General features: G+C 46.1%; 1 protein-coding gene across 9 annotated transcripts in view; it reads left to right on the top strand.

The window, feature by feature from the left end:
* The first annotated feature begins 1,761 nt into the window (after nucleotides 1-1,761).
* NCAM1 (neural cell adhesion molecule 1) overlaps nucleotides 1,762-23,966 on the top strand; it is a 117,864-nt gene continuing 95,659 nt past the window's right edge. For 3 of the 9 annotated variants that reach the window (XM_054086816.1, XM_054086815.1, XM_054086814.1), the window contains exon 1: nucleotides 1,762-1,974. In XM_054086816.1, coding sequence (XP_053942791.1) covers nucleotides 1,923-1,974 — 52 coding nt within the window. In that variant the 5' untranslated portion in view covers nucleotides 1,762-1,922. The remainder of the gene's footprint in view (nucleotides 1,975-23,966) is intronic. The other 6 variants (XM_054086821.1, XM_054086820.1, XM_054086818.1 and 3 more) reach the window with 3 other exon arrangements.

Here is a 23,966-nt window from a genome sequence, read left to right as displayed (position 1 = left end):
CTTGGGTCTTAAAGGAAGAAGAGTTGGTGGAGTGGGTGCTGGTGTAGACAGAAAGTTGAGTGAGGAGGTATTCTGTATGTCCACACAAACCAACCTGCAACTCCTCAGGAGAGCATTGATGTGCTGTCCCTGTGAGCTGGGGTGGTCAGAGCACCCACGTGTGAAGGGAGGCTGGGCAGAAGCGGTTCAGAAGGTTGGCAACCTCCTTCAGAGCTGGGTCTTCCTGGAACGTCTCTGCACCCACAGTTCATGGAATGATGAAGGTTGGAAAAGACCTCCAAGCTCATCCAGCCCAACTGTCACCCAAACACCACGATGCCTGCTAAAGCACGTCCTGAAGTGCCATGGCCACGTGATTTTTTTTGAGCCCCTCCAGGGATGGAGGCTCCACCACTGCCCTGGGCAGCCTCTGCCAGGGCTTCACCACTCTTACCAAAGGATTTTTTCATAATAACTAATCTAAGCCACCCCTGGTGCTACTGGAGGCCTCTTGTCCTATCCTTTGTTACTTGGGAGTTCCTCCCTCCATTTATAGTCTTGACTATAGCAAACCACTTCCCGTAGAAGCTCCAGGTTCTGAGATGTCTGAGCTGGGTCTGGGTCTGGCAGCCTTATGCAAAAATGGAACAAAAACCCACGTGAAGGATGGGAGGTGATAGAATGGTCGTCTTCTTGCTCTCTTGGGTTCCCACCTGCCTTCTGGAGAAGGAGTCTTACGAGGAGCAGCTGAGGGTCCTGGGGCTGCTCAGTCTGGAGAAGAGGAGGCTGAGGGGAGACCTCATGGCTCTCCGCAGCCCCTGAAAGGTTGTGGTGAGGTGGGTGCCGGGCTCTGCTCCCAAGTGATAAGGAATGGGATGATGAGAGGAAACGGCCTCATGTTGCACCAGGGGAGGTTTAGATTGGATATTAGGAAAAATATCTTCACTGAAAGTACTCTTGAGTCCTGGTGGAGGCTGCGAGGGGCGATGGTGGAGCCTCCATCCCCGGAAGGGATTCAAGGCCGGGCAGGTGAGGTGCTCAGGGATGGGTCGGTGGTGGATGGGGACGCTTGGGCTCCATCTCAAAGATTGTTGTTGATCTCAAAGGTTGTTTTCCAACCCAACAATTCCATGATTCCTTCAGGTGTGCCTTTGGGCAGGCGCTGGCCGAAAGGGCAGGGAAATAATTCCCTTCTCACATTCTCCTCCTCCTCCAGTGAATTCATTCATTTCATTCTTGGGAATAATAATTTCTCATTTTGGAAATAATTTTAATTTCTGGGGGAGGGGAACATTGATTTCTATTTCTGGAGATAATGTTAACTTTGGGGCAGAATAATGTTCATTTTTTAGGGGAGAGTAAAGTTAATTTTGAGGGAGACCAATATTAATTTTGGCGGCGAATAATGTTATTTTTTTAGGGGAGAGTAATGTTAATTTGGGGGCGAATAATGTTCCCTTTTTAGGGAAGAGTAAAGTTAATTTTGAGGGAGACCAATATTAATTTTGGAGGCGAAAAATGTTCATTTTTTTAGGGGAGAGTAATGTTAATTTTGGGGGAGGAGCATGTTCGTTTTCTGGGGTGTTAATTTTCCTGGGGATAACGTTAATTTCATTTTTGGGACTCAACCACCGCCGAAGGCCCCCCACTGCCGCCCCCTCCATGGCCTTCCCCCCCACCCCCCCCCCCCGCACTATTTGAGGCGCGCGCGGTGGAAGGACACGGCGGCGGCGCGAGCGGCGCGGCCGGCGCAGGGATCGGCGCGCGGCGGTGCTGCGGCCCGGCTGTCAATCAGGGCGGGCGGTGCGCGTTAACGGAGCGCGGAGGGGGGGGGGGAAAAATCGCGCAGCGAGGAGCGAGCGAGCGGCGCCGCTGCTGCCCACCCGCACCGAGAGGCGAGGTCGCCGGCTCCTGCTTCTCTTTCCCCCCCTCAGGCGGCTGCGATGCTGCTCGCCACCGTGCTGCCCTGGACGTTGTGTTTGCTCGGAGCTGCAGGTAGGGATGCGGCGGGGATGGGGTGGGGGGGGGATGCGCGGGGGTCTCTGCCCGCCGCGGGGGGGGCTGCAAAGGGGGGGTGCAGCCGGGGGAGCTGCTGGGGGGGGCTGCAGAGATTGAGGTGCAGCCGCCGGGAGCTGCTCCGGCTTTGCACGAGCGCTGCTTCGGGTTTGGGGGAGCTGCAAAGGTGGGGGTGCAGCCGGCGGGAGCTGCCTCGGGGGCTGGGGGGGCTGCAGGGATTGGGGTGCAGCCGGTGGGAGCTGCTGGGGCTGCTGCAGAGATTGGGGTGCAGCTGCTGGGAGCTGCTGGTGGTGCTGCAGAGATTGGGGTGCAGCCGCTGGGAGCTGCTGGCGGCACTGTAAAGGTGCGGGAGCAGTTGATGGGCGCTGCCCCAGGTCTGGGGGTGCTGGTCCAGGGGCTGGGGGTGATGCAGAGATAGGGTTCACAGCCGGTGGGAGCTGCTATGGGGGCTGGGGGTGCTGCAAAGATTGGGGTGCAACCGGTGGGAGCCACCCCAGGGCTGGGGGTGCAGCCGGTGGGCACTGCCTCAGGGTTGGGGGTGCTGCAAAGATTGGGGTGCAGCCGGTGGGAGCTGCTCCCGGGTCTGTGGGTGCTGCAAAGATTGGGGTGCAGCCGGTGGGAGTTGCTCCGGGTCTGTGGGTGCTGCAAAGATTGGGGTGCAGGCGGTGGGAGCTGCTCCATGTTTGCATGGTCGGTGTCCCAGGTTTGGAGGTGCTGCAAAGAGGGGGGGGTGCAGCTGGTGGGCGCTGCCCTAGTTCTGGGGATGCTGCTCTGGGGACTGGGGGTGCTGTAAAGGTGGGGGTACAGCTGGTGGGAGCTACCCCAGGTTTGGGGGTGTGGTAAAGATGAGGAGGCAGCCAGTAGGCGCTGCCCCACTTCTGGGGGCACTGCGAAGGTGGGGGTGCACCCGGTGGGCGCTGCTCTGGGGGCTAGTGCTGCCCTGGATCTGGGGGTGCTGCCCTGGATCTGGGTGTGCTGCCCTGGGTTTGCAGGGGTGCTGCCCTGGATCTGGGGGTGCTGCCGGGGCTGGGGGTGCTGCCCTGGGTTTGCAGGGGTGCTGCCGGGGGTGGGGGCTCTGCTTGGCTGGGCGCTGCCCTGAGGCTGGAGAAGCTCCTGCAGAACAATGGGATAGAGCGGACCCTGCTGCTGGAGCTGGGATTTGGGGGGGACACGGCACACAACCCCTGCGAGGGGTGTCCCCCCTTTTTTGGTGTCGTGCGGGCCTCGTTACCGCTATGGTTCAGGGGGACACACAGCCCCTGGTGGGGGTGATGCCCCCATCTTTTGGTGTCGGACAGACCTTGTTGTTGCCGCTGGAATTTGGGGACACGCACACAGCCCCTGGTGGGGTCCCCTTTCCCAGTGTCGGGTAAACCTTAGCGTTATTGTTGGGGTTCAGGGAGGGAGGGGGGACACCGCCCATGGTGGGGTCCCCTTCATTTTTGGTGTTGGGTGAACCTTGTCATTACCGCTGGGATATGGGGGGGACACGCGCATCCCCTGGAGGGGTCCCTCGCCTTTCCTGCTGTGCTGATTTGTGCACATTGTTCTCGGGAAAGGAAAAATGGGGCTGGGAATTTGACAGGAGAAGGGGAGAGGGGTAGGTGAGAAGGATGCTGTGCGTTGGGAAGCATCGCCTCGCTCCCCTGCGGGATCCCGGGCTCCGTGTGCCGTGATTCCTAGACAATGGGGATGCAAAAGGCCAGTGGAGGAGATGCTACGTGCGCTGTGTTAATGGTGTCGCCGTGCGAGGAGGAGGCGGCGGCGGCGGTGGATTTGCCGTTGTCGTGTTGGTTTCATTGTGGGGATCAGAGGAAGATGCTGAGCTGGTCCCCTGCACTCCTGCGTGCGAGAGAGAATCTATGGGGGGGACCCACCTTGTGCCATTATTGGGGGGGATGGAACCGGTTGGTGGAAGATGGGGATAACGGGAGGGGTCTGGGGGTGATGAGGAACGTGGGGATGATGGATGGGGTTGGCAGGTAATGTAGAGTGAGGGGATAATGGGGGGGGGTTGGCAGGTGATGGAGAGCGTGGGGATAACAGGAGGGGTCAAGCGGGTGATGGAGAGCATGGGGGTAATGGAATAATGGATAGAGGTCGGTAGGTGATGGACAACAGGAGGAGTCAGTGGTGGATTGGGATGGGGGGAATGGGAGGGGTCGGCAGCGGATGGGATGCATGGGGATAACAGGAGGGGTTTGTGGCCGATGGGGAGGGGGTGCGCAGCCACGGCCACGCCTGTGCCGGCACCGCCCCAGCCACCTCCCTCTTGGCATCCTCCATACTCCGCGCTGTCCTTATCCACACTCGCTGGGAAGCATTCCCAGAGCCTTCTGCGCCCACTCTTGGCTCTGTCAGGGTTTCCTCCCTGTCCTACAGCTCAGCAGCCGCTCCCCCTCTTTGCAAGCACCGTGTCTGAAAGCACCCACAGTCGTTGCCTTTGCTCCTCGCAGCCCCTTCCCAGCTCCCCATTCTGTAACTGCTTCCCAGCGAAGCTCACTCCCTGCTCTGGGAGCTCGTGCACTCATTTCTGCCTCCTTGCCGTGCTCTGCTCGTTCCCATCGCCACTGTTACGGATCTCGCCGCTCCCCTCTTTCCTCTCTTCGCTCCAGTGTAACCACAACTCTTCACTGCCCGATTCCCAAAGCGTTGGTTCCTTCTCTCTGTGAGCAGTGGCTTCTGCCAACAGCCGCGGTGACCGTGGCTCGATTCCGGTGCCCGTTGTGCCGCTCCGTGGCCACCGGTGTGGCCAAACCGAGGCACCTGTTTCACATCAGCACAACACCCGTCCTTAACGAGACGCAGCTCTTGCTGCAATAAGCGCTTCCAGATTGCTTCTCTTTATTCTAATTACAGATATTATTGCTTATTGAGGGTATGTATAACCAATGAGGGTGGTGGTGTGCCTTTCCATTTCGAGCTCCGCATCCCGCTCAGCCACACCCTGGAATCACCATCTCTGCATCCGCTCTTGATCTCAACCCTTGTAAGATGCCAGACTGCTCTCTGTGATATCTGTGACACATTCACGTAGGCTTTCTCAGCTGTGGGAGGGCAGGATAAAGCGTTGGGTTTTTTTCTTTCCAGGGGGGAAATAGCTGGAAGTAAGCAAAGAAAAATGATCTGCTTATCATCTGTTGCCCCACTCGAATACATGTTTATCCAATAATAATAATTATGAATGTGTAGAGTGCCTAGGGAGTTGCACAGCTGGAACCGGGCTGTCAAATCAGCATAAAATGGGGCACACAAAGCCCAAATAAAACATTAAAAAGCCAGAACAAAGCAGCAGCCCTGTTTATGGCAAAAGCAGCACCCGGCACATCAGTTATGCTTTCCGTGCTCAAGGATGCTTTGGTCTGCTGAAGCTTGTACCTTCTTTTCCCTGCTGACCTCACTCCGGTGTGTGATGGGGAGAGAAAGGCTGTTGCTTCGGGCTTTGGGAGCTGTGATGTTGGAGGAGATGGCAGTGGAAGAGGGGGAGCAGCTATGGTGACGCTAATAAAGAAACCCTCCCTACAGCTTCACGGCAGCTTGAATCTAAGAGGAGGCAAAAGGTGCTTATTTAGTGAGGAAGTCCTGAAGAGAGTGTTGTCGGAGCAATAGTTGTGTGGCAGGTTCAGAACACAAGCGTGCCTTTACATCTTTTAGCCTAATTCCATATTTTGTATTTATTCCCATGGCTGGTGATAGTGATGCTTTATTTAATCTACTATGAAATGAAAACATTCTCTTGTAATTTAGAGGCTGATTTATAAACACAGCAGATGGCTCATCTCCTTGCATTTACATCCTGAGGACTATGTTTCTTAAATAATAGAGTGTATTTTGTATAAACTTTTATCCTCTTGATGTATGAACTTGAAAAGCTCTGACTTGACCGTTGGATTTTTTGGGGATGGGTGTATTTTTTTTGTGCTGTGGGTTGTTTGCTGTTTTGGTTTGGGTTTTTTTTTTTCCCAGGACATTTAATCTAATAGTAATTTAATGATTAATACCCAGTTTTTAAGCACTAAAGATTGTGGCTGCTCTCCAGGCTGAAAGTGCCTTCACTTCTCTTGGCTTCTCTCCAGAAACATATTTTAAAGATAGACTTCTGTGCCATTGGGTATAAATGATTGGCTCCTTGTTGATAAGAGAATGGCATGGAGGGGGTTGGGGTTTGTTTGTTCGTTTGGAGTTTTTTAGAGGGGGTAACGGCACGGCTTTGCCTGGACTGGCTGCAGGGACCAGAACGAATTGTTGGGCAGGAGGAGGGGATGCTGCATCTGCTGCCATCAGTCTGCGAGGAACAGGAAAATAGCTTCAGTGAGACAAAGCGCGGTTTATATTCTCATTTCAAAGGCCATCCTGCATTTTGACTCATTATTTAACACACCTGGCGATGCTGTTTGTACAGAGAATGCACAATGCTAGGGGTTTTCTTGATTCTTTGGCGTGGCTTTTGAAGCACTGGTTTCGCAGGGCGGTACTGTTCGGTATTGTTTCTCTGTCAATAACAGTTCAACAGATATTGTGAATGTTCAAAATACAAAGTGGTAGAAGCTGGTGTCTTTGGAAGCGTGCGTCATAGCTTGTAGGCTATAAAGAATTTAAGCAGGGACCGTTACAGTGTTTTCCAGGTGCAGTTAAAAGGTGGTGTCTTTTTTTTTCCCTAATTCTATATCCTCTTGGAGATCTAAAATGTTATAGATAAAATAAGCCAAACAACTCAATTGTGAATATATAAAGGTTGCAAACAATGAGGAAACAAAATTGTGTTGTCTTCCTCCAGTAGGTTTCTATCGCAGGGAGAGCGTCTGGGAATGATTTTGCTGAGAATGTGTTTGTACAGAGAACTACAGCTCCCAGGCATCTCCACCTTCCTGAGCTGTGTCCTTTGCCCGTGGTTTCATAGCCCTTGATGTGTTGGTTTTCACTTTCAGCCCCTGGAAGGAAAAAAAAAAAGGGGCCACCAGGCAAATGGACTTTGAGACATTGAAATCACAGAAGCAAATTTGAAGGTCAGATCTCTGCTAGCTCTGTGGTCTTTTGTTTAGGAAAACACATTACCATGGCTTAAAGCCCTTGCTGATGCAAAGGGATGTAAATTAGGTGGGTTTGGCGGTAGTGCCGTTATGCTCTTTCAGTTGATGGTATTGAAATGCAGCTGCTCATTAGAACGTCGCCTTTTGAAGTAGCCCTGAGAGCCCTTCTGATACATTGCACTTGTGTGTGTTGGAGGCAGTCCCTACGGAGTGCCGGAATGAGAGTGTTCTGTGGTTTTTAGTTGACAATATAGGTGCTTAAAGGAAGTGGAATAGATAAAAATTAAGGAAAACTTCAGGTTAAAACACTTTTTTTTTTCACTTACAGTTCAAGTGCAATGGCTTCCAATGTATCTAAGATGACGGTGGGAAGGCAGGGAACGGCTATCCGTACCATGAGTTGTACCTGCAGCTTCCAGACCTTCCAAGGAGAAATGAAAGAAAACCTTGTGCCAAAACACGTTGAGGTATACAGGGTAGACGATGACAGATTTGAAGCTGTCAAGGGTACCTGGCAGCTCCGGTTATAGCGTTTGTGAGGGTGGTGAAGCTCTGGTCCAGGTTGCTCGGTGGAGTCATGGCTGTCCCATCCCTGGAGGGGTTCCAGGCCAGGTTGGATGGGGCTTGGAGCCCCTGATCCAGTGGGAGGTGTTTGGAACTGGGTCATCTTTAAGGTCCCTTCCAACCCAACCCATTCTATGATCTGTGATCAGCCCTCAGTATCGTCCTTGGCATCTGAGGTTGCTTTTCGTTTTTTTTTTCATGAGGAATATCTCTATTATAGGTCCTTTAGCAAAACTGGTGTTTGGACAAATGTAGAACATCAATAACCTTAGTTCTAATAACTTCAGATCCTCAGACAGCTGCTGATGGAAAAGCTGATTTTTAGGAAATAGCTAACAATGGAAGCCTTGTCCTGTTGGGCAAGTGCAAACTGCGTTAAGATACCAGAGTCCTCTGAAGAAGCAGCAGCTGTGGGGTGTATTCATAGAGTACTGTACTTAGTAGCTGGATGAGTTGCCCAAATTCTTACGCCATCGCACTTAAAAGGCGAATAATTAGTATGGAGATGTAGTAATCATTTAGGCCTGTGTATTGGCAGCAGAAACAAGGGAGCAGTATTACGTACGTTTGAAGAACATAAGATGCTTGTGTCTGAAAATTGATGTCTCAGCTTTCTACTGTCTGTTCAAAATTAGACCTCAGATTTTAAAATAAGGGAGAGGTTTTTCAGCTCAAGTCTCTAAATGTTCGCTTTTGCTCCAGTACAGGTTCCGTGTTTCTCCCTTGTCCGGATAACTTGAGGTGCTAAAGGTCCATAAGGCTCTGACAGTCCACAGTGATCTGCGTTGAACTTGACATCAATGGGACCCAAACCAAGGAATGGCAGATGCTGATCCTGCCACTATTTCTGTTAGCAATTCGTAATGGTGGGGATGAGGTCCTATATCTGTAAACCTGATGCAAGAAAATTAAGTTTAGGCTAGAGACAGTAACGTGATGCGTGTCGTGGCTGATCCTTTAGCTATTTGTATCCTAGATCTTATGACAAGGCAGCTACAGGGATCTGCAGGGTGTGGTGTGAAACCTGGGAGTTGCCTGATTTAGCACAAACTTGGTAGAATGACTTGGGAAATAGTTGAAATGGTTCATTTCTTCGTATGGAAAGACCATTTGATTTATTTTGACTTAACTATCCATCACCTTATTAGGTCATTGTTTGCCAGGACAGAATGCGTATAAAGAAACTCTTGACCATGTTCTGGAATCATCAGTCTGATAATATATTGAATAAAGTATTTTAGTTTTCTTTATAGGTAAGTTAAGATTGTTACACCAATTAGGTCTTTGTCAATCCAGACAAGTCCTTTCCCCAGTTTGTTATTGATTTTAAAGGTACACAAAACAGGTTAATGTTCTTTAAATCCATCTGTGCAGCACTGGTACGGCTATGTTGTCCAGTTCTGTGCAGATGTGGACTTAATGGAGCAAGTCCAGTGATGGGTCACAGAGATGGTGAAGGGACTGGAGCATCTTGCGTACGAGGAGAGGCTGAGAGTGTTTAGCTGGGAAAGACTTGATGGGTTCTTAATCAACGTAGATAAACACCTGGTGGAATGGAATGAAGAAGGAATTTCACCTTTCCTCAGTGATGTCCAGTGACAGGACAAGACAGAGCGGGAACAAATTGGAATACAGGAAATCCTGTCCAAACATAAAACAACAAACCCCTTTCCTTTATTGTGAAGGTGGTAGTTGAATCTTGGAACAGGTTGCCTAGAGAGACCGGGGAGCCTCCATCTGTGGAGATGTTCAAAACCCATCTCATTTCCCATACTTGCTGTAGCTGTCTCCCCAGGTTGGACTAGATGATCTCAAGGGGTCTCTTCCAACCTCAACGATTCAGTGATATCAGTAAAGCTACTGCTATAAAAATAGTTATAATAGGCACTTATGTAAATGTAGTTTATTTATATCAGTGGTATGGATCAACCCTGAAATCTTTAAAATTAGATCTCTGGCAGAAATGTTTTGCTGTGAGGGTGGGGAGGCCCTGGCCCAGGGTGCCCAGAGTAGTGGTGGCTGCCCCATCCCTGGAGGGGTTCCAGGCCAGGTTGGATGGGGCTCGGAGCCCCTGATCCAGTGGGAGGTGTCCCTGCCCATGGCAGGGGAGTTGGAACTGCATGGGCTTTGAGATCCCTTCCAACCCAAACATTCCATGATTCTATGACTAAGGTATCCAATAATTAACATCTTTGTTTAATTACTGGATTATGTTTAATAATAATTTACCATTCTGGTTAACTTGAAATGCCTTTCCAAACACATGTGAGGGAGCGGTTAAACCTGTGTGAAAAGGTTGGGAAGTAGGTGAACAAAGGGTTATAATAAAATTGAATCAATTAATGTAGTTGGACTGCATTTTGAGCTCATTTTGGGCGGACTGTGATGCGTCAGCACTTGAAATGACAGTTCCTTTCCATAGGAGAGTCTTGGTTGTATTATTTATAGAATCATTAAGGTTGGAGAAGTCCTCTAAGATCATCAAGTCCAACCATCAGTCCAACACCACCACAGAAAATGTAGTTGACCAGGGTGATAGAAGATGAAAAATAGTGGCGGAAATCTTATATGATAGGAATAGAAAATTGGTGTCTCCAAATCTGAATGGGCTTTTCTGGATGTTTCGTGTTCTGTATCTCTTGTCCCCAAGGCAACTATGTGAAAAATGTAATTCAGATGTTACTGGAACTGCCATATGTTCATGGAGAAGTTAATTGTCACTGAAATTAATTTTTAATGTTGTAAACTTTCTAGTTTTTTTTTAAAAAAAGCCCTTTAATGTGTCTTTAAAAAAAGCGCAGTTGTTTACAGTGGCTTTTAAATGCACTGTTTTTAACCTGAATATTGATATCTAATAAGGATTAAATAATTTAAGTCCCATTTTTTTCAGTGCCGGCATAGCTGGGGTATTCCAGGCTGCGTTTAAATATGTCACAAAGGATGAACAGCCAGTTTGGTGGTGTTTACACAATATTGGCAAATTGGTCTTAATGTGTGTGGTATTATTGCATAATCTTATGTTTAAAATAAACACCAGCAATACTTGAAGAAACCTCAGAATTTGGAAATGCTTGTTGGTGGTTCTTCACATCCCACGGAAAAGCAGGCTGCCTTTGCATATTAATCACCCTTTCAAAGGACGTTTCCCTTATTTGCATTGTGCATGCTCCGAGGAATCCCATAGCGCCTGAGAAAAAAAAAAAAGGGGAGGGGGGGAATTGGAATTGTTCTCAAAAGGGTTTTTATTCCATTCAAGTGGGGAGACTGAATGCAGGAGAATTAGCGCAGTGTTTTGTGGAAGAACGGTCCCATTTGGTCATCGTGTTTCATGTGGAGCGGTCCTGGCTTGTAAGGAGCCGGAACGCTGGGGGTAGGGTTAAGAGGGGACTGACTCATCCTGGCAGGATGCGAGGTCCTCTCCGATGTGCAGATACCCCACATCATCAGGCACTTTGACGTTAAACACCGGTGAATTGTTCGGTGTTTGCCTTTTATGGACGCAGCGGACAAAACTCTAGGCTGTGATGCCTTTGGGAAACATGTGGAAGATGTAAAGATTGGGAAGTTTTCAGGTTGGATGAGGGTGTTCTGGCTATCAAGACTCATTAGGTGCCTCTCATTCCCTCAGCTGTTGCTTTGGAGTACTGTAAGGGGACACGGTGATGAGCTTTGTATGTACGCCTTCGCTTCTGCCTGCAAACCCAGGAAAAGTGGGCTTTTCTCTTCTTTTGCATTAAATATCCTTGTGTAACCAAGGAAAGCATCTGACAGTCACAAAAGCCCTCAAAGCTTCTCGTTCTGAGATTCTGAAATGTGAACTTCGGGGAGCGGTAGAGATGTTTGAGGGCAGTCGCTCATCGGAACTATTTGGCTTTGAATCCTAGATGAGAAGATGTGTGGATAAAAGGGGAGTGTATATAGTACACTACAGTGGGAACTTAAGTTTGGAAGGAGCGCAGTGAGTAGAGTATTGGCCTCCAAATGGAGTCTGTGCTTGTGGTGGTCGTAAGAAACATTATGAACAGCTTCTGTTGGAGCTACAGGTGAAACCCAGTCCATTCCACTGGTGGTATCGTTGCTACTGGAGGCAATGGAGAAATAGGCATCTGTTGAAGGGAAAAACTGCAGCTCATACAATCACTTCCCAGATCCGGAGATGTTAATCATATGTTTGTGTTGAATCAATAATATTGAGCTCTGATGTTTGCTGAAGTCCTTGGTATCTCTTTTCCTTTTTTTACCCTTGCATTATCAGCTACCCAGGCATGTTTTCTTACACTGAAATACCTTCATTCCGTTCCACTGGAAAAATGTTAGCAAGTTCCCTTTTGCTGTGGAATTCACGAGGTTCCCAGTGAGGCAGTGTCAGCCAGGAGAAGGTGTAGAAATGGTTTTCCTATGAACTAAAGATGGCAGAAAAATCTTGAGTGGTGATGTTCTCGCTGGACTAAGGTTGATTTTTAACTTGAAAAAGTCTTTCCAGAGAGTAATGAGAAGAAGGGAGCTTTTGACGTTGTTATTGTTGCCATCTGTAAGACAAAATGGTATTTTCTTAGCTCAACGGAGTGGAGTAGGTTGTTGCGAGTGTGAGTTTTTGTGTAGTTTGGTTATGCTGCCAGTGCAGGAGGGAAGGGAGAGCATTCTGATAGACTGTTATGCTTGTTTGTGTTTTGCTTAGATGGTTGGGTTTGTCATGTATGAACGCAAGGGTAGACATGGAAAGATGTCCATAGAGGACAGGCTTTGCCCATTTGGCCGTGCGGTCACCACATCTACAGTCGGGAGGGCAAACCCCAAACCATCAAGGCGATGCGCTTCCTGTGATTCCGCACGTTTATTTTCTTTGTGTGTTTACATAAAGCACATTTCACTCCCAGTGTTTAAAGGTTAAATGTAAGAGCAAATAGTACATACGATTGATGCCGACGTTCCATTTCCATGCGATGCATTTTAATGATCGCCGCCTTACTCCGTAGCGGTTGGGTTGTTGTGCAAGCTGTGGCATTGTTGTCATAAAACAATGCGCTTACACAGGGCGCTCCTGTGTGTGCTTTGAAAGCCTCATAAATAACCCTTTGAAAAACTTTCTCTCGAGCTGTGGGTATAAATAACACTTACTAATGTGCTTAAAACATTCATTTTGTGCAGCTCAGGATCGAGCATGCAAAATGCGTGCTGACAGTATTGGCTAATTATAATTTTTCAAGAACTTCATTTTGTGTTTTTGAATACGTTAATACCGAGAGAAACAGTCATCAGACGCTTGTGTATAGCATTTTAGACAAATATAATCAGCAGCTGCTTGCCCAAGTAACTTATTAAATTATTATAAGCCTGCAGAACTGAAAAAAACAGAGCACTGTAACCATATTTCAGCTCCAGTGTTTTCAAATTATAATCCGTTAGCAGTGTAACACGCCTCTGGGGTTGGGAACAGCCAGACAGAATTATTCCATAGTCCCCTAAGTCCTCGTGGAGTTAATTCTCTTCATCATCTGTGGGATGCAGCTTGAAGGCATTTAGTATTTATTATCTACTTCCGAGTGGGTGGTGTTGGTTAGGAAAAAAAGCCAGGAATATTAGGATAGCATTAAGAAAATAAAATGTGTATGCATGTATTGTGGAGTGCAACAACTAAGAGGTACCAAGAAAGCTGGTGTAAGTGACAAACCTTATTGAATGATGAGTCCTGTTGAGCTCTTCTGCCTGTTGCCGTCTGTAGGACTCTAGGTGGTCCAGACCTTCTGTCTGGGTTGGGCTGTAGCTTCACACCTTCAGACCTGTGAAGGTTCTCGAGCTGCCCTTGGCTCACTGGCATTTTTCCCGTTCTAGCTTTGTCTTTGGATATGTCTACAAGAAAAAGCAGAAACATTCTTTATCTCTCGGTTTTGGACAAATTGCTCATTTATTATTGTAGGGATTTTTGTCTGCAGTTGAAAAGCTGATTGGCTGCAGAGTTTTTTCAGCCTCGGTCTTTAAGCTCGAGTTTTTCTGAAGAAAACTCATTGGCCTGTAAGAAGAGGAATGGCAGATGGAATAGAGATTTAATTTAATGTGGATTCACTTCCCAGCTTTGCCATTGGGGTTTTTTTGTGGCTTTGGCCGGTCAGCTCTATCATCATTCTCCATTTCTCTGTGAAATGAGTATTTCATAAAATACTTTGTTTGTACGAGCAGATTTAGTTTGTGCTTTAGGAACAAAAATAAAGCAAAGAATGAAGCGCTGCAGTGTATGCTTGTGTTCATAGCTAGGAAAAGGCTGTAATTTTCTGCTTCAAGCTAGCATGAATGTTAGCTCTCGATTAAGGCAATACTGTGAAATGTTTCTCTTTAATAGAATAAAAGTTATTTTGTGTAAATACCTGAAAATAGGTGTTTCTGTTGATAGGGTGCATTTATTCTTAGCAAAGAAGTGTGCTTTTTCTGGTTGTGCTCTTGTTCCATTTGCTCTCAGGTGATAGGAGGTAAATCCTGTGCTCAGGTGCGTGTGCAAAGCCGTGACTCACATCCGCAGCAGTCACATGGAACAGCCAGGAGGGATCCCGGCTGCCCTGAGATGCTGTCCCAAGGGATTTTGTTAGGCAGTGCCCCACCTGCACCATCGCTGCGGAGGGTTCAGAGCGATCACTCAGTTCGGGGTGAACGGAGATGTGCAGCGCGGCCAAAGATGGGACTTTACCACTGAGTATGAGTTGGAATGAGGTGTGGTCATGTTACACCTGCTGAGAAAAATAGGGGTTTAATAGAAAGAGGAAAGAAGCAGTCTCAGGAGGAAGCATTTTTTTCCCCCCGCAAGAACTGTCTTACTGCTCAAACTAAAACGCCTTGGATGTGCTGTTTCCAATAGTGATTTGTTGTGGGTGGTTAGGAAAAAGTATAGAAAATTTATGTTTGTAGTGATCTTTTCCTGGCTGGATGCTCTCAGCTCTTCTAAACCCTCATACTGTTAGTATTTAAAACACTTCGTTTGTCAACATTTTCTTGTATTTCACACTTAGGTTCTGTTCTGTTGTGAGATGAAAATCCTCCCCTTCACTTACCACCAGCAAATCTGAGCACCGTCAAATAATGCATTAGCTCATACCTGCATGATTGCTTCTCTTACTCAGTCTCTGTGCCAGCAGATAACTTGCAGTGTGTTGAAGGGTTCTAATTGAACTGTGGGCTTTTTAATACGCTTTTTCTGAAGCAGTTACATTTCCATTATCTTACTAAATAGGGCATCTTTTCAACCCTAATATTCAATGTCTCAGTACTTGGAGCAAAAGCTGTTGAAACAATAGCTGAAGGAGGTTTACCTTGTATTCTTCCTGTCCTGTGCATAGTCACAGGGCAAACACACTTCAAATATTTCTCTTTTTATCCATAACATGAGTTTGTTTGCTTATACAACAGTGGCAGAAATAAACTTGGTAGGCACAAGCTTGTTGGTGTTGGGTGTTCATCATTTAATTGCTAAAATGATAACTTGTAAATGAGAAAACTCTAAATGTTGTGCTATTCTCATATAACAGCAACAAACGGAAGCAATACCTTTCTTGTTAATACATACACGTTTCTGCTGACCTCTTTGCTGTAGTTGCTGTGACCCTGGTGAAAATGTTCACCCCCAAAGAAAAGCCGGAGTATGCCAATTATCAAGAGATGGAAGTCAATGTGTTCTGATTTCAAAGGTTATTTTAGTTAAAAGAAACCATTTGTTTATGGTGAATACTTGTTTATTGGGAATGGCTCTAGACCTAAATGAAATCACAAACTCAACGTGTCCCGAGTCCCTGTCCCTTCTTGTTGTGGTTATCCGTGAATGTGTGATTCTGTTTCCTGGTGGCTGTGGAGCTGCAGTGGCCTCGTTGGCTCTAGAGAATGATCAGTGCCATGCTCAGAAGCTTTTATGGGTTTCTTTTAGCTGTGTCTCGTGAACCTGAACTGGTTTGATGCAAATAAGACTTGAGATAAAAATACCAAATCCCACACGAACATGTTTTGTATGTTAAGGTGCTGCATTATTTACGTGTTTCTGCAGTGTTTTCTGTGTGCAAATGCAATTATGATTTATTATTTATTGGGACATACAGAAGTACCTGCAAGTATTAGAAAACAAAGGACAAAGATACTTTCTTATCAGTTGAACGGTTTTATCTTATCTCCTTTTTCTGGGAGGCTGCAGTGAGTAGTGGGACCAGAAGAATTCAGTTGAGGTGGTGAGTGAAAGCCGTGCTGCTGATTCCCTTGGAATTTAGCACTTTAAATGGATTAGGACTAAAAATATCTCTGCCTGACATTGCATCAGATTGGAAGTGTTTTAAAGTATCTGCATTTACATATTTGATGTAAATTCAGAGAGATTTCCATATCTGAGCTAAATGAGAGCATTTGCAAATGTAAGCTCTTTGGGACTCGCTATTCCTATTGGAACATCTGAATGTTGGACATAATTGTAAAATTAATGTGTGTTTTGCTAAAGTGGCAGACTGTAGAACAAACGCTTCAGAAGGAAAATGTAGTCTTTGTTGTGTACGGGATGTATAATTCACTCCTTGGATATGTGGAAGCCTTGACAAACATGAACCTGTTGTAACTGTGGAGTGGCTCAGTATCTTTCTGCTTCTTGACCGTATCTTGCTATTTCACCCATAACTGTGCGTTGTACTCGCTGTTTGAAGTACTTCTCTGTGGTTGTGGTCTCCTGTACCTTTGCAAAGTGAGTAAAATGGAGGGGCATGAGAAAAGAATGCATAGCTTACACCAACGAAAAGGAATGGGTGGTTGGATGCGTGGGTTCTTCTCCAAGGAATTGCATTTTTCTTGCTTTGCTCTGTAAATAATGTTTTATCTTTCTGGTCTATTCTAGTGCCAGGTAATTCTCCCATAGCTTCTATTTTGTGTAGCCTTCCTTACAATTGCATAAAACCCAGAAATGATATTTTAACAATGGAAACAGTTGTATCTTGTGCTGGGCCTGGAATTACATTACCACGGCTGATGATGTTTTGGTTTATATTGTGCTGTGTGCTCCCGTTTGGTTTGGGCTGAGTTCATTTTGTTAGTCCTGAGGCAGAGAAGCGTTCTCATCTTTGGTTGTTGGACAAACACTGTTTTAATTGCCGCACGTTTTATAGGTGAGGTGAGGTCTGATCTTGTTATCCTCCGGGCCACCCTGGACAACATATCCTAGAATAGCTTGGGTTGGAAGGGACCTTAAAGATGATCTGGTACCAACAGCCGCTACCAGATTCCTGTCTTGCTTACAGTTAGAGGGCTCAGAAGCAAGTCCATTGAAATAGGGGTAGCTTTGATTATGCTGCTGCTCCTTTATCTCTTGTGTTAGGCATTGGAAGGCTCCGTTGCATCATCTGATTTACTTTTCCCTCCTTTGGGACATGGCACTTGCACTCTATGGGATGCTTTTGTGCACCGGGCCTTAGAAATTAGATAATGTTTTGAGATGTATTTGTTTTTTTAAGAATCAATTGTTGAGATATGTAAAGATCTGAACTGGTTTGGGGTTTTCTTCTGCATCGAGTTTCTTTCCTGTCTGGTGTGAAGAACACTGGGTGAGGATGGTCACCTCACTGTCCTCATGCATTGTGAGCATGGAATAACAGCTTTTGACGTGGTTCAAACCGATTCCGAACACAAGTGTTAACAAAGCTAATGTGCGGTGTTGCGGATGGACTTGGCGATTCTCGTTCTACTGAGCGTGTAGCAACAACCCTAACTCTTTACAGAAGCAGGGATGCTCATGCAAACGTTGCTTGAATTAACTCAGAGGTGGGTGGGTTAACAGTAGTAGTTTTTGCTTTCACGTAGCAGATAAATGATCGTGGTGCCCTTGCAGTGGAGCTGAGCCAGAAATACAGAATCACGCAGCAAGGGAATTTTTCATAAGATGCGATTACATCACTGTGTTAAACCTCCCAATGATACCACTACATTAAATCTCTTTATAGATTCTTATTTTCAAAACTGCTGGGAAGATAGATCGATGCAATGTTTTTTTCCTTTATAGTGAGCATTTCTGTTAATTTTTAGCTGATATTTAAAATAATTCCAGAACTGTTGGCTCCATGCTCAGTAGCCTCTAAAGATGAGTTTCTGCTGTCGTTGAAGATGGTATTGGTGTTCTTTTGTGGCTCCTGCCGATTTCTAGAAATTGAGGAAGACTTAAGTGCGTGTTTTATGGATGGATTTGCTCAGCAGTGTACGCTGCAGGGATCCCCTATTGAGTTGTTTCTGCTTTCTTTTAATATAGATGGTTATAGAGGTCCTAAATTGAAGACAGTACAGAGACAGGTCTGTTTTGGAAGCTGTGGCCCAGGTTAGCATTTGGGACTCCACTAGGTGGCACTGATTTATTGTTCTGTTGATCAAGTTGCTTTCTCTGGAAAAAAACACCAAATGCAGTTTGTGAATTGAGGTGGGAGATTTTTACTGTTGGAAGTAGGAAGTGTGAATAAGATCAACATGATCAGTAATGCTCATCTTTTTGTCTTGTGTATATGTATATGGTGATCTTCATGGTTCTGTGCTTTAAAGTGAGGTGATGAGCTGGTATTCCGCATGCGATAGAAAATTCATAAGCATAGTCTTTAAATATTTAGAATGGGAAAGATAAATCACAAGAAATAGTTGCCTGGTTTTTTTTTATCCTCCTTGCTTAAACATCCTCTGATGTTAAAATAAGAAACTGGTCCGATGGATTGGTGCGAGCAGGGTTTGATGGACAGCTGGGTTTCCCGTCATTGTGTCTCAAAACATCTCAGCATTCAGAAGCTTGGTCTGATAAGGAGAAAGGAAGAGTATTTCTGGCAGTTTACGATCGTTCTAGCTTTGGTTAGCATCGAAGTGATTCACCGTGGTGGTGCTGAAGGGCATTGGATGTGACGTGAGCATATTCTATCCCAGCACTAAGGATAGAAATGGCGCTGACAGTTATTTTTGTGAAGTTGATACACAAAGAGTTCTCAACAAAGACCCTCTGTGTCCTGCTGAGCCAAGCTCTACGTGCGCTGTACGAAGATGACAGACTAATCAGAGGAGCTGGGCTGGCGCGGGCCCTTGCCATCCCTGAAAATGTTAATCTGGGAAGGACATCAAGAGTGGTCTTTGCCTCAGTCAACAGCCTATTTGGGTTCACAGGGAAGAAATTTCCCATTGCGGCTGGTACTGGGTAGCTGGGAGAGGGACCTGTGTCTTCTGGCTGCAGTTATGGTGGGGCTGAAGATGAGCAAGCTAGCTCAGCTGAGCTCGTGCTTGAGGACGGGGTGCGGTAATTTAATCTCTCATCCTTTTTGCATTGTCTGTGCCATCAAACGCTGCTTTTGATGGTCTTGTATAATAAATGCATGAGTCGCATATGGACCTTGGTTTCAAGCCAGTAGGGGAGGATTTTAGGATGCTATATGAGAATAAATTTTGAATAAGGCTTTGTTCTGACAAACAGTGCCTTATTTTCTTCCTCTACTCTTGTTTTCCATCAAGCTGAGGAGGAGCTATAATATAAGCAGTGTTGCAACGTTGCCTCTGTTGACTTTGCATCCAGAACTGGTGGGTGTTTGAATCCGGTGCTGCACAAGAGAATGGAGCTTCTCTTAGGCGGTTTGTCTGAACTCAAGAACTCTTGATGTTGTGCTTAGACTATGTATAGGTCCATATGAAATATGAAGGCCTGATTCTCTACCTGCTGCAAAAACAAGGAATGCCGAGGGGATGGTGGGAGGATGTGCCAGGGGAGGGTTGGGTTAGGCATTAGGAGAAGGCTTTTCACCCAGAGGGTGGTGGAGCCCTGGAGCAGCGCCCCAGGGAAGCACCAAGCCTGACAGTATTCCAGAAGCCTTTGGCCAACATCCTCAGCCACGTGGTGTGAATGTTGGGGTTGTCCTGTGCAGGGACAGGAGTTGGACTCAATGATCCTTGGGGATCCTTTCCAACACAGGACATTGTGTGATTCTGTAATATTGTTGAGCAACTGGAAATGTTGATATTACCATTCCGGCTATGGCTGTATAAATGCATTGTTAATAACTTTATCGTGTCCAGTGTGGCCACGAGGGGTTGGGAATGGTCTCTGTGCTCTTGCGGCCGATGGGCACTGGATGCTGTTCTTTGGACATACCCCAAATCTAATTGTAAATCAGCCGAAAAAGGGGGAATTTACTGAAGCGTATCTGGGGCTGTTTGATTTGTTCTGTTGGGATAATCAATCAGGACTGATGACGGAGGGGGGATGATGATGAGTACAAGCTCTGTTTTCTAGAACAGAAGGTGGAATAGTAATTTATTATCTGACATTCTTTAGGAACAGATGGAAAATACTAGGCTTATAAATTTGCAAGGGAAAGAATTGTGGAAGCAGGCTTTGCACACATTCTTCCTCACCTTTTTTTACATGCGTAGAAAAACAGAACAGTTAAATCCTTCCGCATTATTGGAAGCAAACTTATATGGTGTTGAGCTGAGTTCCTGCTGTTGGGATGGCTAGCACCTACAAAAAGCCTCCAAACAATCCAACCTGAGCATGTTAAATAGATTGAAAAAGTGTGAATAAAATGGGAATGGCCAAGAAATGGAATCGTAGAATAGTTTAGGTTGGAAGGGACCTTAAAGATCATCCAGTTCCAAGCCCCCTGCGATGGGCAGGGACACGTCCCGCTAGATCAGTAGTAAGCACAATGAGTTCTGTGTAATCCTCATGGTATAGGCTGCCTTTTATTAACGTGACACAGGTCAGCAGCAAGGAACTGTGTCCAGGAGATCATTTTCTCATGCAGGACGAGTTGTTAAAGGCAAAAAATACCAGCTATTTTAAAAACTGAACAGTTAAATAAACGACACAGGACTCGGTAAGCAGTGCGTGTGCCCACTGCAGCCCTGGCACGTTGGTTGGTTGTACGTACAGGACTGGGCAGTCTTATCTGACTGCTAGGCTTCAAGGAAGCTGAAAAATTCTCATTTATGTTTTCACGAGTAATGTTTTTTTTCAGATTCACAGTGAGTCACATTCTCGTAGGGCTTTGCTGTTTAACTAAATGACAGAACTGACTAAATCCAAGCTTTCATGCCCAGACCAGATACCACGTTTCTCGTACCATCTGTTACCAAACTTTGCGAGTTTGTTTTTCCCAGTTTGTGGCAATTTTCAGAAGAGCAAGCGAAACAGAGCAGGTGATTCAAAGTAAGGCTCGAGTTGGACTTCAGTGATGCTGAGCAGCATCGTACGCATTTCCTCGATAGTGTGATGATGGGAGAAGGATGAGTGTGGGTTTTTATGTTCCTCGGCCTCCTGCAGAAGGTGATTTCGCTCTATCATTCCAACGTGAACTGCAGAGCCCTCACCATTGTTACCTTGTCATTAACCAGTTATTCTTTTTTTTTTTTTTTTAAGTGTTTATTGCTGCAGTCGCAGCTCATTATCTCAGTTCTGATGAAGTGAAGGCTTAGGATGTCCCTGGAGGTACTGGCTGATAACAAGATCACCTTGCGTGTTAGTTCCGATCAGAAACAGGCCTCCTGAGTGTGTTTTTAATGAGCTTACACAGCAGAAAGATCCAGTGTTCTTTACACAAACAATTGCTGGCCTGTGCTGTTCCGAGCGCTCTGGCTGGGCAGAAGTTTTTGCTTGCTGTGGTAATTGTTATTGGGTTTGGGCTTTGTCTTCACTTGATCCAAAAGGGGGGAAAAAAAAAAATCATTAAAATATGTATTTAACTATTTGTGTTTCAGTGGTATAAAGCTTCCACTGTATTGTTTGTTACAGGTGGTGTTGGAAACAGACTTTTGGGGAAGTACAATCCAAAGAATAGAGCCAGGTTGGTGGTTTTGCCACAAAAAAACTGGCCGTGGCACTTTGGGACATGGGGCAGTAGGGGGTGGGCTGACGGTTGGACAGGGGGAGCTTAGAGGTCTCTTCCAGCCTTAATGATCCTGTGCTCCTCAACAACACACAAATACATGTCATTTGAGTCCATACTGATTTTAGGAATTGGTTTGTTTAGACACGAAGTATGTATGTATTACTCCAGCGTTTAGATTATCTTTGTTTAGTGTGGGTATTTGTGGCTGTGCGACTGCGTTGCGTGCTACAGTGCTCGACAGAAGGCAGAGGTGTTCGAAGTACTGTATTCACTATCTGTCAGGTTCCTCGTGCAATTGTAGTTTTTATGTTCTTTTCCACATGCTGAGTCACACACAAATTCTGGCCGTGCTTTATTTTGATGACAGGTATCCAGTCCTTTCAAAAAGGATGTTTATTTCCCAACGAAGTGCAGTCAGGATTGGAATTCAGGGCGTTATTCACAGGACACGCTCCCCAGCCTGCCCGTCCTCCCCTATGGTTTGCTGTCGCTGGGGTGAGACCTGGAGTGTGATGGGTGGTGGATGTCTATTGGGATAGCTGCATTAGGCACAGTTCCCGTCAGCATCATGCCTTTGGCTCGTGTTCTAGTAGAGCCAATTTTGTCCTCAATTGTAATATTCAATCATCAAGCTTTGATTTTTATCTTTCTCTGTTACAAATCTTTAGCAGACAAATTCTGCCTCCACTGGAGATTCTCTGACCCTATGAACTTGGGCACCAAATCTTTTTGCTGCTTATTTTATGGAAGCGTAAGTGCATGGGCATTAAACAGAAGAATCTGCCCCCAGGTGCTAAGGCTAGGTGTTAAATTGATTTATGCTTCTGTTGGTCAAGGTCATGTATTTGTCTGGGTTTTGTGTTGGCGTCTCTCCTTGTTCCTAGATAGGTCAAACTGGGATGGTGTGTAAGGCTTAAGCAGGAGGAGACTGATCTTGGCTGTCACACGGGTTGTTCAGTTCTAGTTTCTTGTTTACTTTTCTTATGTACTGTTGCTTAAAAACATGGTATGTTGAGCAAAACTAGATTGTTTATCCAGTTTAGCATTTGGAGGAGAGGCCCCACCTTTACCTGTGAGCACGATCTGCATACATAGCTGTGGTTGAGAGGCAGCAATATTCACACTTGGCTTTGTACCCTCACTCCAGTGGCTGCTAAACTGTGGGTGCGCACAGCCTCAGTGTTGCTCTGTGATGAGAGCCGAATATTGTCACTTGGAAGGCATTTCTGATTAAGACTTGCCAGAACTTTAAGGCTGAAGCATTTTTGTCCTTGGAATCGAAGCCCTCGGCTGTATCAGTGTTGCACTACTGCCTCTAGCACAGGACTGAGGGCTGTTGAAGAGGCTTTTGTAGACACAGGTAAATTGAGATTGCAGGAAATTTTTACTGTTGTGCTCTCCTGCTCCTGCAATCCTCCCTTTATGATCCTTCAGTGTCTTCTCTTGCTCTTCTTAGAGATACTGTTTTTCTCTGTAGTTTAAACAGAATGCATAACGGCCGCCCCGTGCGAGTGATTACACCCGCTGGAGGGAGCGATGGCTGGAAAAGCAGCTCAGAAACTCATCTTTTTAGGAATTCTGTCTCTAAAATCTGGCAAACAGTTCAATACGGGGAGTCTGGTGACTACTGGGGCTCAAATTCCGGTTTCAGACACAACTCCCCAGCCCTCAATGCACCCTTAAGCCTTTGGTCTTACTGCAGCCTGGTTTTTTTTTTCATTTATCCTTCTTTCCCCCGAGAGGAGTAATACATTTTATGAGTTATGAAAGATCTCTTTCACATGCTTTTGACACCTTCACCAAAGAGCAGCCTGGAAGTTCTTTGCATTACACTTCTGTGCCAGCGTGTGTCCAGACACATGGAAATAGCTGTAGCTGTGATTGCCATATCAATTGAGCTTTGGACGTTCTGCTTCGTGTAAGATGTTATTAGCTGTGCTGCGTCTCTTTTGTAGAGTGTTTCTAATTGCCTCCAAATCCATCAGCTAATCCATTTGTTGAAAGAAAATTATAATTCTGTACCATATTAGAAATCCTTGTTAATATTTCTCTGTGTATTGTGGGCTTCCTGTTTATTTTGGTTTTAACTTGAGTCGCCTTAAGGATAGTAGCGTTTGCCAGTGTTGGTGAGCTGTTGCAAGGACATGAGTAAAAGAATTAGACCAATCTAACGGCAACGGCTCCTGTTGCAGTCTGAGGAAAACAGACCTGGCTGGTGGTAATATGTTCAAGCTTAAACTGAGCTCTGTTAAAGCGCGGGAGGTGATGTGTAACAGCATTCGTCAAAGGAATGTAATGAAAAATGTGTCATTTTAAAAAAATAAATAAAAAGGGTTTTGCAACTTCTCACTGGGTGGTCTCAGCGTGGAAGCCATAGAGTCTGGAGTTTTATTAGCTTTTTAACAAAGGAAAGACTGTTAGAACCCGTTGTCCCCTGCAGTTTCTGTAGGAGATGTCTGTGTGCCTTACTTTTATGCTCAGAAGAGCAATCCCTCGTCTAACAGCTGTGAGGCTCGCAGGAAAT

Source organism: Cuculus canorus, chromosome 23 (genome assembly GCF_017976375.1).
Source record: "Cuculus canorus isolate bCucCan1 chromosome 23, bCucCan1.pri, whole genome shotgun sequence".
In the NCBI taxonomy this organism is placed as follows: domain Eukaryota; kingdom Metazoa; phylum Chordata; class Aves; order Cuculiformes; family Cuculidae; genus Cuculus; species Cuculus canorus.
This window is presented reverse-complemented; position numbering and strand designations above follow the sequence as displayed.